The sequence below is a fragment of the Sinocyclocheilus rhinocerous genome, unplaced genomic scaffold, assembly GCF_001515625.1.
Source record: "Sinocyclocheilus rhinocerous isolate Xijiao unplaced genomic scaffold, SAMN03320098_v1.1 scaffold1111, whole genome shotgun sequence".
Lineage (NCBI taxonomy): Eukaryota > Metazoa > Chordata > Actinopteri > Cypriniformes > Cyprinidae > Sinocyclocheilus > Sinocyclocheilus rhinocerous.
In genome coordinates this window covers 204373-218564 of record NW_015655406.1, presented here as the reverse complement: position 1 = coordinate 218564, position 14192 = coordinate 204373, and the positions used below count along the sequence as shown (strand labels likewise).

At 35.1% G+C, this 14192-nt stretch overlaps 1 protein-coding gene across 1 annotated transcript in view; it reads right to left on the bottom strand.

Moving 5' to 3' along the window:
• Positions 1 to 14192, bottom strand: part of LOC107718227 (inositol 1,4,5-trisphosphate receptor type 1-like) — a 159589-nt gene that overhangs the window by 120191 nt on the left and 25206 nt on the right. Inside the window, exons 4-13 of the mRNA XM_016525222.1 lie at positions 8876 to 8991; positions 8231 to 8317; positions 7803 to 7961; positions 5843 to 5941; positions 5374 to 5457; positions 5156 to 5302; positions 4072 to 4176; positions 2873 to 2917; positions 2747 to 2776; positions 769 to 969 (exon numbers count right to left, since the gene is read on the bottom strand). Coding sequence (XP_016380708.1) covers positions 769 to 969; positions 2747 to 2776; positions 2873 to 2917; positions 4072 to 4176; positions 5156 to 5302; positions 5374 to 5457; positions 5843 to 5941; positions 7803 to 7961; positions 8231 to 8317; positions 8876 to 8991 — 1073 coding nt within the window. The remainder of the gene's footprint in view (positions 1 to 768; positions 970 to 2746; positions 2777 to 2872; positions 2918 to 4071; positions 4177 to 5155; positions 5303 to 5373; positions 5458 to 5842; positions 5942 to 7802; positions 7962 to 8230; positions 8318 to 8875; positions 8992 to 14192) is intronic.

Sequence of the window (14192 nt, the reverse complement as noted above, 5' to 3'; positions counted from 1 at the left end):
ATATATATATATATATATATAATATTTTATATATCCTTATTAACTAATAAAATATATAAAAAATATATCACTACTAAATAATAAAAGCACTATTTTTTGCATAAAGGTAATGAGAATTTGGGTATGAAACATGCTTAAATGCCCTGAAAAATATCATAGTAAATAGTCAGTACAAATAATTATAATAAACTTAAAACTGCTAACATTTTCTTCAAGCAAATTATAATTCATCCATTGGTTGTTTGGTTTGTTGCTTATCTGTAAACCTTATCAAATATGGCTTTTTACTTCGATTAAATTTAGGTGTAATTCTACATATAAATGTAGACAAAATATTGTCTAAAATTAAAAGTAAAATGTAATTTTTTCTTTTACAAGGCAATAGACATACTTTTGGAGTTGAACACAAATCAGACTTTTTGTGTATGTAAAAGTTTCACAATTTACACTGACAAGCAAATTAAAAACAACAGTAATATATATATATATATACACATATATATACACACACACACACATATATATATATATATATACACACACACACACACACACTGTATTCATATTTTTGTCACTTGTGTTACCCCCCCTGTTTAAAATCCAGGGCTAATGCAAAATTCTGTTCATTCATAATTCATCATATAGCCTTCTACAAAGCACATTAAGGCTGTTCAGGTAGGTTTGTATAGTATCACTACATCAATTAATGACATATACAGTTTTGAACTGTAACATTTAAATCTGTACAGGATTTAGAGATGGTTATACCTTGAGCGACTTTAATGGTATGAACCAAAAATGGTCCAATGTGTACCTGGGTACGAGGGAGTCTCCTCCTCTGAGGGTGGTGGGATCCAGCTCAAATATGGAGGAGATGTCATTGCCATCGGGGACAGACACGAGGGTGTACATGACCTTCTCGTTGGGCGTTCGCAGACGTGCTCGCAGAACTTCATGCTCTGAGTCAAGCTAGAGGAGAGAGGAGAACACGTAACCATGGAGACACAACACTTCGCTCGGCTTATTGATTACGTCAGTGGTTCCCAACCCTGGTCCTGGTGGCACCCCAACACTGCACGTTTTGCATGTCTCCTTAATCAAACACACCTGATTCAGGTCATCAGCTCATTAGTAGAGACTCCAAGACCTGAAATTGGTGTGTCAGAGGAAGGAGACATGCAAAATGTGCAGTGTTGGGGTGCCTCCAGGACCAGGGTTGGGAACCACTGGATTACGTGACTGAAATAAAACCGGTCTTAAGTGATGCCATTAGCCGATGAAACAATCTTTGACTCATGACATGTTTACAACTTCGCATGTGACCTGAAATTCCTCAAAGCATACAAGAATATGACAAAGAAGAATATGAAATCTCTTGATCAGTCTCACAGTGCAGTATATGTGTGTTCCAGCAAAACAAGTTTAGCATTTTTTTAAGTCAACAATAGAGCTAACTGCTGTTCTTGGTTAATTTCAGGAAATTTTCACTAGAATGTCACAGAATGTCACAAACCTGTGCAAAGGGTCTGTCATCAAGAAACAATTATTAAATTGAGAATTGCGAGCAAAGCTTAGTAAGGACATGCACACTAGCAACAGGAGTGACCGCTTAAAGCGAGTCGAGGTGTTATACTGCCACCTACAGGCGATGAGCTGCACTGCTCAAACTGCTTTACTCCTAACTATAGTGCCACCTTGTGGTTGGTTAAAGAATACATCCTAGAAATTATTGCACCCCAACTGTTAAATAAACTATAAATTCAATATGAAAAAATCGCTAAAAATTTGTTCAATTACTTCCTTTTTTATTTATTTGTTTTAAGTTAAATAGTGCATTTATTTTCTGAAATTAAACTGAATTTGTCTTAAAGAAATATTCTGGGGTTCAATTCAAGTTAGATTCAACAGCATTTACGCCCTAAAATCATTTTTTTAAATTATTATTATTTTGACTTGTTCCTGATTTTCTTATTTTAAAAAAATCTGTAATGCATATGAAGGTTTTAAAAATAGAAATGTGAAGCTTGTATCTTTGTTAAAACAATTGCATTATTTGTTCCTTAAAATATGTCAGTGCAGTTCCTATGTTTTGGATTTTTCTCTTTGGATGTAAATATTCACCTTTCTGCATCCATGCACGTATGATGCAAAAGTTACAGGGTTCACTTTATATAATCATAACAGTTTTAATATTTGAATTTTACACAAAAAAGGCTGGTAGGGATTTTACATTTACATTTCATGTTTTGTAGCTAAACAAAACGAAACAATGTGTGTTTTAACATTTAATTCAATGTGTTTCCCCCATTACTTTCATTGTAACCAGTGTTGTTATTGTTAACTAAAACCAAAACTAAACTATAAAAATAGTTTTCAGTAATTTAAATAAATATATAAACTTAAATGAAAATTAATTAGATATGAAAAGTAACTGAAATAAATTAAGGTTGAAGTATTAACTTTAAGTATTAAGCCAATTCAAAATATTTATAAATTGTAAAATAGTCTATAGATAATACTAAAATAACACTGTGACTGACTTTTGCCCACAAATGCTGTTGATATATCATAGCATGTACAGAACCACATTTTAAAGCTATAATGAGCAATAAAATCAAACAAAACTGCACAAAACACAAACACATACTGTATAGAATACGTGGAGCTATGCAAAGAGTATTATAGGGAACAGTACTAAAGGCCTTTGGCATGAAGATGAAGCTACATAAGCTTTGTCTGACAGTACCTGGAAGTTAAAGGGTGAAAAATCTGCCACCTGGAACAGGAGACAAAAATTCAGCCAGCAGTTTAGATAAGCTGATAATACACCTAAATTGTATGCCAACTATTTAACAGAAATATAACTACTTACAGATGAACGTGATTCCTGTGACTCTTCTTCATAGTCAGGATTAGCCTGTGGACAGATAAATCACCAAAAATGTCCTCAAAATACTAAAGGAAATCAGATTATTTTATTTGACAGGCAACTGATCAGGAAATTGATTGATTGATTTATTAGGCACAACCTAATAAAACCACAAAGTCAGGGTCCTGATCTGTGAGTATGGCTTACTTGGTTAGAGAGATATGTTTCAAGACTTGACATAAATACAAGACTTTCCCTTATTTAAGGCTTATGCACACAATTTAAAAATTAACCCCTTTTACTTTCTTAATATATGTTCCTTGGCCCACTTTAAATAATTGGTGTACATTATTACTAAGAAAAAATATTACCATTAACAGGTCAAAGTATTTTTTTATATTAACTGAAATGAAGCTGAAATTAAATAAAATATAAATATTAGATGAAAAATTTAACTAAAAGAAAATGAGCACTAACATTACTAACTGAAGATAAATAAAACCTAAAAATGACATAAAAATAAATTAAACCTAAATAGTCAAAATAAATACTCGTTTACAAAAAAAAAAACTAACAAAATTATCAAAAGCATATCTCAAAACTACATTAAAACTAAACTAAAATTAAACTAAAATAAAAACTAGGGATGCACCGATACTATTTTTTCACAACCAATCCAATTCCAATATCAAAATTATTGGCTATACAAAAGTATTGGCTGATAATGATCTGATGTTTTTTCCTTGATCATTTTTTTCCATTGTATATCCTGTTTCCCTATGAAATGCATCAAATTTTGAAGTAAAAAAGGACTGTGATTGAGAATATATATATATATATGTGTGTCTAAATGTAAATATATTTATGTCTAAATGTAAATATATTAATTTATTTTTAATTTTTTCCCAGGTTTATGTCAAAATATCCTTAAACATCTCTGGCTACCCAAGTTAGCCACGTTCAAAGAACAGCACCACAGAAGTGATTAAAGCTGCACTATGTACGATTTAACCAGTCTGGCATCTAACAGAGCAGGTTTGAGGCTGTGACGGAAACATTCAGAGGAATGCTGATAATCTTACAGACTGCAGTTTTTAGCCAGAGAAAATCTAGAGGAAGTTAGTAAGGTTCCCTACCCAGTGGGAGAGGTTAGTGCTGATCTGGGAACAGCTGAGGGAGGATCCCGAGCTAGTAGAACATACCTCACTCACCTCTGCTGCCAGGTAGTGTCCTGTGGCCAAGTGTTTAAACCTGAAAAGACTATTCCAATAACCAGCGCCACCACGACACGGGTCATGCTGAACCACCTGAAATATGAGATTGGGAGGAATGTCACAATTAGCATATGAGATACTTAAAGAGACCGTTCACTCAAAATGACAATAAAACTCCTAAAACCCATAAACAAGTTTTTGTGTTTTTAGAATGGGTTTTGGTTAAATGCCAAATAGAAACATGTGGAAAAATAATCTACAAATACTGAAGCAGCAAACTTTGCAAAACACAAAATGTGTCACTGCCAAAACTTTTGGCCATGACTGTGTGTGTATATATATATATATATATATATATACACTATGGGGCTGCTGAATGCTTGAATCTGATTGGCTGATGAATGTTCGAAGGTGTGCAATTATTTTCAGGGAAACGCATAGCTAAAGTAGTTCCAGGCAGGTCTTGACCCCATTACATGTTCATATCACTTCGGCAAATGATTTTAGTTATTTCAAAGGTCCTTACAGCCTACAACAGCAAAAGAACCAAAACCCACAACGATACTGACCAAGCAAATAAATTTAGTAAACAAAAGATTTTAAAAAAAAAAGACTTCTATGTTTTTGCCACAAATTTTGATTTTATTATGTATGGAGAGCACATACTCTATTTATCTTTCTCTCTCTCTCCCTCCCTCTCTCACTCTCTCTCTGCCTAATAACTTCATTATTAACTGAATTAGTCTGCTATCAATGGCTCACGGCTCCGTTACTAGGTCTAAAATGACGTTTTGGAATTAACAACGCCTGCGTTGGATGAGATGCATAAGAAATTAATCTTACACACAAGAGCGTTTTAAGGTCAAAAACCTGGCGAATGTCTTGAAATATATCATCTGAACAATATGTGAAGTGTGGCAACTGTAGTATAAGCGGAATAATTGACTCCGGTCTGTTGAATTATTAAAAATTGTTAATTTATTTTATATTTGTTATTAAAAATATTTAGGCCATTTAATGAAGTTGTGTTAATTTGTGAAGATTTTCTTAATGGACAACACATGCAACTCACCTCCACTTCCCACAATGCTTTGCTGCTGGTGGCAGAGGTGGCAGACTGGCGGCCGGTGGTTCGCAGGAACACATATTGCTTCTTCCTGTGTTCATCGCAAGTGAGAAACTTCTCCTGCTCGGCATGAAACAGCCGAACCACGTCACCCTTAGCAACCAGAAAGAAGGAATTAGCAACATCAAATTCTAAAATATGTCATGTGTCTGTGAGGCACCTACCCCTTTAAGAATGGCTTCCTTGTTGTCACTCCATTTCATAAATAAAACAATCTTCCAGCTAGTGTTGCAGTTCACCGAGTTCACCTGAGGAGAACGGAGAGGACAAAGGGAGGAGGGGGTGTCATAAGACAAACTATGGTATTTTTTGAGCATGAGCACTTACTAAAAACAATCATTCACAATGCAGAGACATTCTGGCAGAGAAAGTGGCTCTTAAATTAGTGTTATCATAGCATAATAACTTTCACACTAACACTGGGTTCAGGATGTTCTAATTGCATGGACATTAATTCCAGTTTTATGCAGCAGAAGTTAATTTAGCGCTGGTTTACAGACAGTCCGTTTCCATTTAAAGCACTTATTGCAAAGCCATTAAGAGCAGAATTGTACTAATAGTGTTATTTACATACATTCACACTACATGGTGTAATGCACAAAAGGATAAAACTGAAAGAAAAAGCAGATAAACCTCGTTGCAGCCAGGATTGTCCACCAACTGATGGCTGCTGGCATGTAGAGGCTGTCCTGCATTTACGGGATTCAAAACCACTTTATCCCCAATAACAACCTAAAAGAGAAAAAAGCTCAAAATTAAAACATATTTTGTGAAGAAATTGTTTGTGGTTGTAGCACGAGCAATGACAGGCTGTCCCTCACAATTTTTATGTGACTGTCACGTCAACAACTTTTACTTCTATGGTAAAGCCAGGGGGAAAAAAAGTAAATAAATAAGCAAGCAACTAAATAAACTGAATAGATTTGAATAAAATTTATATAATTTATTTTATTTTATTTTTTGGTCACACACAAGCATACACTACGATGTGCAGTGAAATGCTTTTTATGACCTTCTGAACGTAGAATTAAATTTAACAAAAAAATTAATAATAAAAACATCAGAAATAGAATGTTCAACACAATGTAGAAAATATAATTTAAAAAACATAAGACAATGTATAAAAACAAGGATAGGATACAATGTACTATTATTCATTCGTCTTTTATTATGATTGTTTTTATGGTTGTTTATTAATAAACATAAATTGTTTATTTTTTTTACGTTTTATCTTTTTTAGTGTTGCAACTAAATGCTTGTGTTTTTCTACCACCCTAACCTAGAAGACATTGAAACTTCAACTTTATAACTAAATTACTGCCATGCAACTGTACAACTTAAGTCTGGCAGACTGTCACACACAAAAAAATCCAATAACGCATCTATACAACAGATTTGTATGTTCTATACTACAATCTACTAAGCTCAAAATAAATAAATTTTAATGTACTGTACTTAAGCTCATTTAGATAATTTCACTAACTGCTTTTAAATTGTATAGCTCAACACAACCCAATTTAAGTTAATATACTGTAGTGCCACAGTTTTGCAGTTATTTATATAAGACCAGGCTCCGTTTAGTTTCAAAGTATTGTCAGGGCTTTCTGTTACGGAGGCTTAGTATCAGCGGCGTTCTCCCACAGAGGCCATTTTTAATGGCATTAGCAGGGGAATTCAATGCTGTGAGCTTTGACATCATGTAACAGTCAGTGGAAGCTGATGTAAAAACACGCTTTACCCCAGAGGTCAGCAGCGGATGATACCCCATGGCCCCCATACAACAACATCTAATGGAGCAAACGAAGACTGTTTTATGTCTGGTTCTGTTTAGATTACATCTTTTACAGATGGTTAAAAGTTGTAGCTACAGCTCAGGCCATTTAGAGCCCCTGGTGCATAGCAGAGTACATTTGACAATCCAAGTTCCATTTATTTAGTTCTAAATTCAGCCTTACACCAAGGAATTGCACCTGAGACTGCTTGAAAGCAAGTGTAGAGTACTGAATTTATATAATTTGGCAGGACAACATTTCTCATTGCTGCTCACCTCTGCAGAAGTTGCCTTTGGGCAACAAGTATCATGATACATACACTACTGCTAAAAACTTTGATGTCAGTAATAAAAATTTAAAAAAAGGAATTTGAATGACTTTTCCTGAAGTCCACAATCATCGCCACTGTTTTGAGCGTGTTGAGCTCCAGGTTGTTAAGACTGCACCAGACAGCCAGCTGCTCGACCTCGCTTCTACAGTATATGCAGACTCGGCACTGTCCTGGATGAGGCCGATGACTGTGGTGTCATCTGCAAACTTCAGGAGCTTGACAGAGGAGTCAGTAGAGGTGCAGTCGTTGGTGTAAAGGGAGAATTGTCTAGATGTTGTAGGATATAATGCAGTCCCATGTTGACTGCAACATCCACAATAGTATCATAACTTAACACTATTCAGCAAGGATGCCTTAAACTGACAGTAAGTGACAGTAAAGGCATTTATATAGATCTTCTTTATGCACCAAGAGCTTGTAACACTCTAAAGAGAAAGGAAAAAATGAAATCGCATCATATGACCCCTTTAAACTGTGTTTTTTCACTCACACTGTCTCCTATGGAGCGTAGTTTGTAAAAGGGCTGTATGTAGAACCAGGAGCCTTCATTTCCAGCCGAGTCCAGCGTCACACGCATGGCGTTCTTTTCCAGCAAAGCAGGCAGTCGTTTATTCACCGTAAGGTACTTATTGCTTTTTAAATGCAACAGCTGCAAAATGGAAAGCACACAAATGTCCGATTTTAATAGTGCAAGGAACATTATGTAGAAAAGCTGGTATACCCATGGAACCCTTTTAGCTATACACATGAACATACTCAAGGTCACATGGCACAGTCTTACATTATGATAAATTATGTAGAACAATTATGAATGCAAGCTCAATGACACAGACACTAAAATAACACCGAACAATGGATTTCTGTCCTGCCAAGACCTCAATGGCACAGTGAGATACCTCTGCCAGCTGGCTGACCTACCTGAATAACATTTCCGTACTGTATCACCGTTCCCAGCAGCTTCCGGTTTTCTGATTCATTCTGTTTCTTCTCTAGATCAGCAGCATGCTGAAAAACAGAGGTGAAAATGCAGAATAAAATGACAACAAATACTGTATATAAATTCACATAAATGAAAGGTCTAGACAAGTTTATAAAACAAAATTTAAATGAATTATTTGATATATATGTAATGAAAATGAACCATATTTACTGTCATATTTAATTAAAAAAATTACACTTAATTTAAGTCCAATTTAATTAAAGATTCAATAAGATTCAGTAAAAAGGGGTATGGAAACTTGTTTCCACCAGGGTATAAAAAATAAAAATAAAAAGATAACTGTGACTTTTTAATCTCACAAAACATTTTTCTCCTTGCGAGTTTACGTAATGCGAGTTTGTGTCCTGCAATTAAAATTTTTTTTTTTGCTACAGAATTAAAAAAATGTTAACAGCATGTTTTTTCTGGGGGTTTTTTTGTTTTGTTTTGTTTTTTTACAAAGCTCAATTTAGCTCAATTTATTATTTTTTATTTTATTTTATCATCCCGTGGTGAAAACAAGCTTCCATAAGGGGCATAAGCCTGGATCCACAAAACCAAAATGTGGTACATATTGAACTCACATGTAATTTGTTGAGGAGTACAGTGTCTGTGGTGCTGTTTCCACCAGGTTTTGCTGCTTTCCAGAACTGTTTCTGCGCTGAGTACCTGTTCATTGGACACAACTTGAACAGACAGTCTGGAAGGAAAAGCAGAAAACACACAAAAACACCTTAAGTTCACACAAACATTTTCATCTGCCTTTATACTGTGCTAATCTTTTTTTTTTTTGGTAAGTATGTACATCTACAGTACCATCAGGAAGGCCCAACTTCATCCCAAGGCCCAAGGCTACCACTTCATCAACACCAAACCAGAAATGCGTTCTCTTTAACTTATACATCACTGTAAATTATTTAGCAGTATCACTACTTATCTAAATATATTTTTTATTTGTTTGTTTTATTTCCTTAAAAATGAAAAAAAAAAAATCATGAATATGTCTTTAACACATTATTATTTATCTTTTAGAGGTTTAACAGAAAATAAAAATCTTTTCAAGCCCCCCTTGAAACTGATTTAGTTGTTGGGAATCACTGGACTAACTGACCTTCCAAACACAAAACAAAGACTGCCATATATCCATCAGTACTGAATCACCAAGGTGTATTTAGCCATTTTTAGAAAGGATAGATGCAGGTTAATCTCAGGGACATTGTGACCCACCTAATTGTACACTTTACTATTCGATGAAATCATGAGGGTACCCGTGACTGCAGGCACAACTAACTAGAACAATTCATTTAGTTTGCAATAGGATTCAAGTTTGGCACATTAGTTAAAGGGGTCCTATTGTTGTCGTCCGCGTCCGTGAGGGGCTGCCGCTTTACTTTCATTTTGTGTTTATTTCATTAAAGTTTTCTTTAAATGTTCGCCGGTTCCCGCCTCCTTCTTCCCGTGCCTACGAACTGTGTTACATTATTATAATTTTTTTTTTTTACATTTAAACAAAACTTTAATAAAATAAACAAACACAAAATGAAAGTAAAGCGGCAGCCCCTCGCGGACGACTGCCGCACACAAAACAAAACACAAAATAAAGTCCAGGCCTGGTCCTCTCTCGTCCAACACTGTCGTCCCTCCTCCTTTTATCCTTCCGGAGCTCCTCCGTGGGACTCGAGACCAGTGAGTGGCGCAGGTGTCGTGCATTAGCATTTACTCCACCGGCCTCGCTCCGTTCCCACGGCTCTTGGCCCCACCCCTCTCGTCACAAACAGTACGAATATTTAATCATTTTTATTCATCAGCATAAAAAAATATTAATCTACAAATTTTTACTAAAACTGAAATTAAACTGAAAATACCACACTTTCTTTGAATAACTGAAGTTATTAGTCAATTCATTGAGCATACTGTTGTTTGTGCTACGGTCATGAATGATCTCTCAAATCATATTTCCTTATATCGCCTTAGATTACTAGTGATAGGATTTATGATATTTGGGGTGATAAAAAAAGGCTCTTTCAATGTTTTCAGCCAAGAAGCGTCAAGCCAAAACCATTTAAAAACCCTAGAAACCACCCAGAACACAAGCATTTTATGCTGAGAAGCAGTAAATGGTCTAACAGTCTTATACAATACAGTGTTTGATGCATTTGCAATGCCAAAATAAATAAAATTTTCACTACTACATATTAAATTATAATAATATACATATTTATATGTATAATAATAATAACAACCCTCTACATTGCGAGTAAATCACTCGCATATGCGACTAAATCTTCACTCTGGGCGACTAAATGATGTCTAATATTAGCCAATTGCTAATAAATTCTCAGATTTTACTCGCCAGTGTGAGTTGGAGGCTAAGTATAAGTTTAGCTCAGATATATTTTCACTCGCCGAACACTCTGACTGAGCGCATCAGAGTTTCACTCTCCGCCAAGCGATCTGTGCTGTGTTTCAGTTCATCTGATTGGATGTGCAACGCACCTGCTGGCGATTCAATTGCCAAGGTGTTCGTAGAGGGCTGAATAAAGATAATTATTAATACACATTTTGCCAGGTGAAACATCCCTTGCTCGTTGTAGGGAACACACCTCTTGTCACACATATAAACTCTGAGGATGAGATACTATCATGATGTTAACCAGCATGGTATGATCCTTGAGAACCAGTTACACTCTAATCTTATCATGATGGGACAAGGACTGCACTGAGAGCCGGGAACCTGACAGTGTGTAAAAGGAAGGAAAGACTAACAGGAAGGGAGGAAGACACCCAAGAGGACATGATAAAGTGTGACGGGTAAAAATAGCACTACGACCGCAGAGCGCACGGAGAAATGCGGCCAACGCTAACGCTAGCGCTCAGGGATTAGCGGCCAGGGAACTAGAGGTGGAGGGGGGGAAAAGAAAAAGAAACACTGAAGAGGGGAGGTGGAAAGTTAGGAGAGGAGCATTTGAGGGGAAAGTGTGACAGAGGATGGCGATGAGAAGGAATGATGGAAAGAAATGTAGGTTGATGGTGCCGAGGGGCAACGCTAGGTTAAACTCAAGAGATGAGAGGGAGTTAGCATGCTAAACCACACCAAAACAAACACTACATGCTGTCAAACAGTTATGGACACAAACTTACAGAAGAAATGCACAGTTTTAAAAGAAACCCCTACCACCACTCCATTTACAAACATTTACCATGATTTTACAATAATAACACTAACTGTATGGTATTTTGGCCAGAAATATTAACATTATAGCCAATACTGATGAGCCGAATAATGTTTTCATGTAATGGCAGAAAACTGATAAATGGCAGATATTAAAATGCTATACTATTTGTTTGAATGATTAAAAATAAACTAATAAAAATCACCCACTTTAAATGCTGAATTTATGCATTTATGAATTATGTACAGCATAAAAATTTATTTTTATATTCTGAAATTTGCTAAAGATTACATTTACCAGTGTTGATATTATAAATTATTAGTGATTTAAACTTAACTTTAAATTAGGAATTAAATAACCATAAAGGTCAAATTAAAACAAAAGGTAAAAAATAAAGCAAATGAGCATAAACAATTAACTATGCACTAAATTTCTCCACTAAATATATACAATATCAGCTGATATTACAGCAATGCACAGTTTGTGCAATTGTAATAAATATAACTATATTGTGTGTATCTATCTATCTTTATAGTTATCTGTGTACCCTGAAGGCCATGCTCACACGTGCATATGTACTCTAAATGTACTGAAATACTATCTACATACAGACTTTCACAAATTCACATAAACGCTGAGCAAATTAGTGTCATGAGCTGTCAAAGCATTACTCATAATGCTACGATAGGCATCTCATGTCTGTTCCAGAGCCAACAAACACAACCGTTCATGTTCACTCTCACTTTTGTTTTTCTGTAGTAAGCAAAACCAGTCTGAGATTCAACGCCCTGTCTGAGATGATTACAATAAGAGGATCGATTTTCAAAAAATTCCTTGAGGGAAATGGTTAACATACTGAAGCTGACCTTCAGCTTTAGACACTTTACTTTTGTAGAAAAAAAAAGTCTGTACAATCACAGATTTGGTCTATTTACCATCCATTTTAACTGAACAACAGCATCAAAACTCACATGCTGGACATGTATTTGTTAGCCAAAGTTTCAGAGACACTCAAGAGATAACAAAATGATCACTATCTTGTTGCCCATGGTCATCGCTAAAATTCACAGGATATAAACTGAATGGGTGTTTCTTGACAGTATGCTATAGCGGGCTGCTGCTCCTCACAGGACCCTGGGAGTACGTTTGTGGCCGTGACCCAGGATCAGAAAGGAAGGGCAAACCTTTGAATGACACTGCAAGGCTCTCTGGAAACCAGGCCTTTTAAACAGCTTAAGCAGTCTATTAATACCATGAAGGATCTAAAGATTTAGTCGTGGCAAGCTTTCAAAGCAGAAGTACAGTGAGCAAAGCCCTACCACTACTTGTTCTGCTACAGCTACCTACAGAAAGCAGGAGAGAAAGGAGGAAAAAGGATACTGTATTATTTCAGAAAAAGCTCAGGTGTTTCCCCCATTATAGCCTTGCTCATAATAGCAGTATCATAATGTAATGAAATACAGTGTTTACATGTATGTATGTATGTATGTAAAAAAATAAAAAAAACCTTTTATTAATAATAATAATTGTAAATTATTATTGTACATATTGTCCACCTTTGACTGGAGATTTTTGGAGCGAGGAGCAGGTGAGCTTTTCACTGACCATGACTGCATCTCTATTGTCACAACACAATACATCCATTGTTCAAGCCTTGTATCCATTTCAAGACCAGTCCAAAAATCCTGAAATTTAGACATTCAATAACAAAAAAAGATCCAGCCTGGCATATAAACATGACACACAGTGCCTTGAAATGTATGGAAAAGCCTTTTGAAAAAGCAGTTTTTGAAAAACAGTATGAAAGCAGTTAGGTCTTACTGGTTTGGAATGACATGGGTGTGAGTAATTAATGACACAATTTACATTTTTGGGTAAACTATCCCTTTAAGACAAGCCAATTTACATCCAAATGGCATCTAAATTTACATACAATTCAAACCCAAAGTTTAGCCATAAACTACCAAATTTCTCTGGATTCATTCAGACTTACTGAATGGAAATATATATCTGTACTGACCTGTACTATCTTGCAACGTGTGAATGTTGTAAACTGTTAATATAGGCACGAAAACAATAATGCCACAGATGCTTATTAAACAGATTCAAAGTAGGGCTGGGTATCGATTCAGATGTCCCGATTCGATTCGATTTCGATTTCGCAAGCTCTCGATTTGATTCGATTCTCGTTTTTTTTTTATTACATTCAGTGAATATAGTTTTAATACAAATGCTATTGATATTTCTAAAAAATGAACAGTAAACATCAGTTTACAAATGGTGAATTAATAAAAAGAAATTAAGAACAACATGCCTGTATTTTAAACCTATTATTTTTTTTGTATAGGGTCCTTTTTTAAACAATAATAGGGCCCTATAAAATGTTCTTAATTTTTCTGGTAATCAGATGAAGGCATAAAACATTAATTTAATTTATCCTAATCAAATGAAAATTAAACCCTTTTATTTTTTGGCAAACAAAGTGCTGCACAACAGAGGTTTACTGTTAAAATTTAAAATAAAACAGATGTATTATTCTTTTAAAAATAAAGATTTATTAATATTTATAAGAAGTAGTAGCATTGATTCTTAAGACTGCTAAATAGTAATATATTCTGACACAGTTTCTTAACGTTAAACTAAACTTTTATTTTGACGGGTTGCCGTGAAGAACTTGCAGCTGCTGTGTATGTGATATGACGGTAGATTTCTCAAATGAAACGGTAAA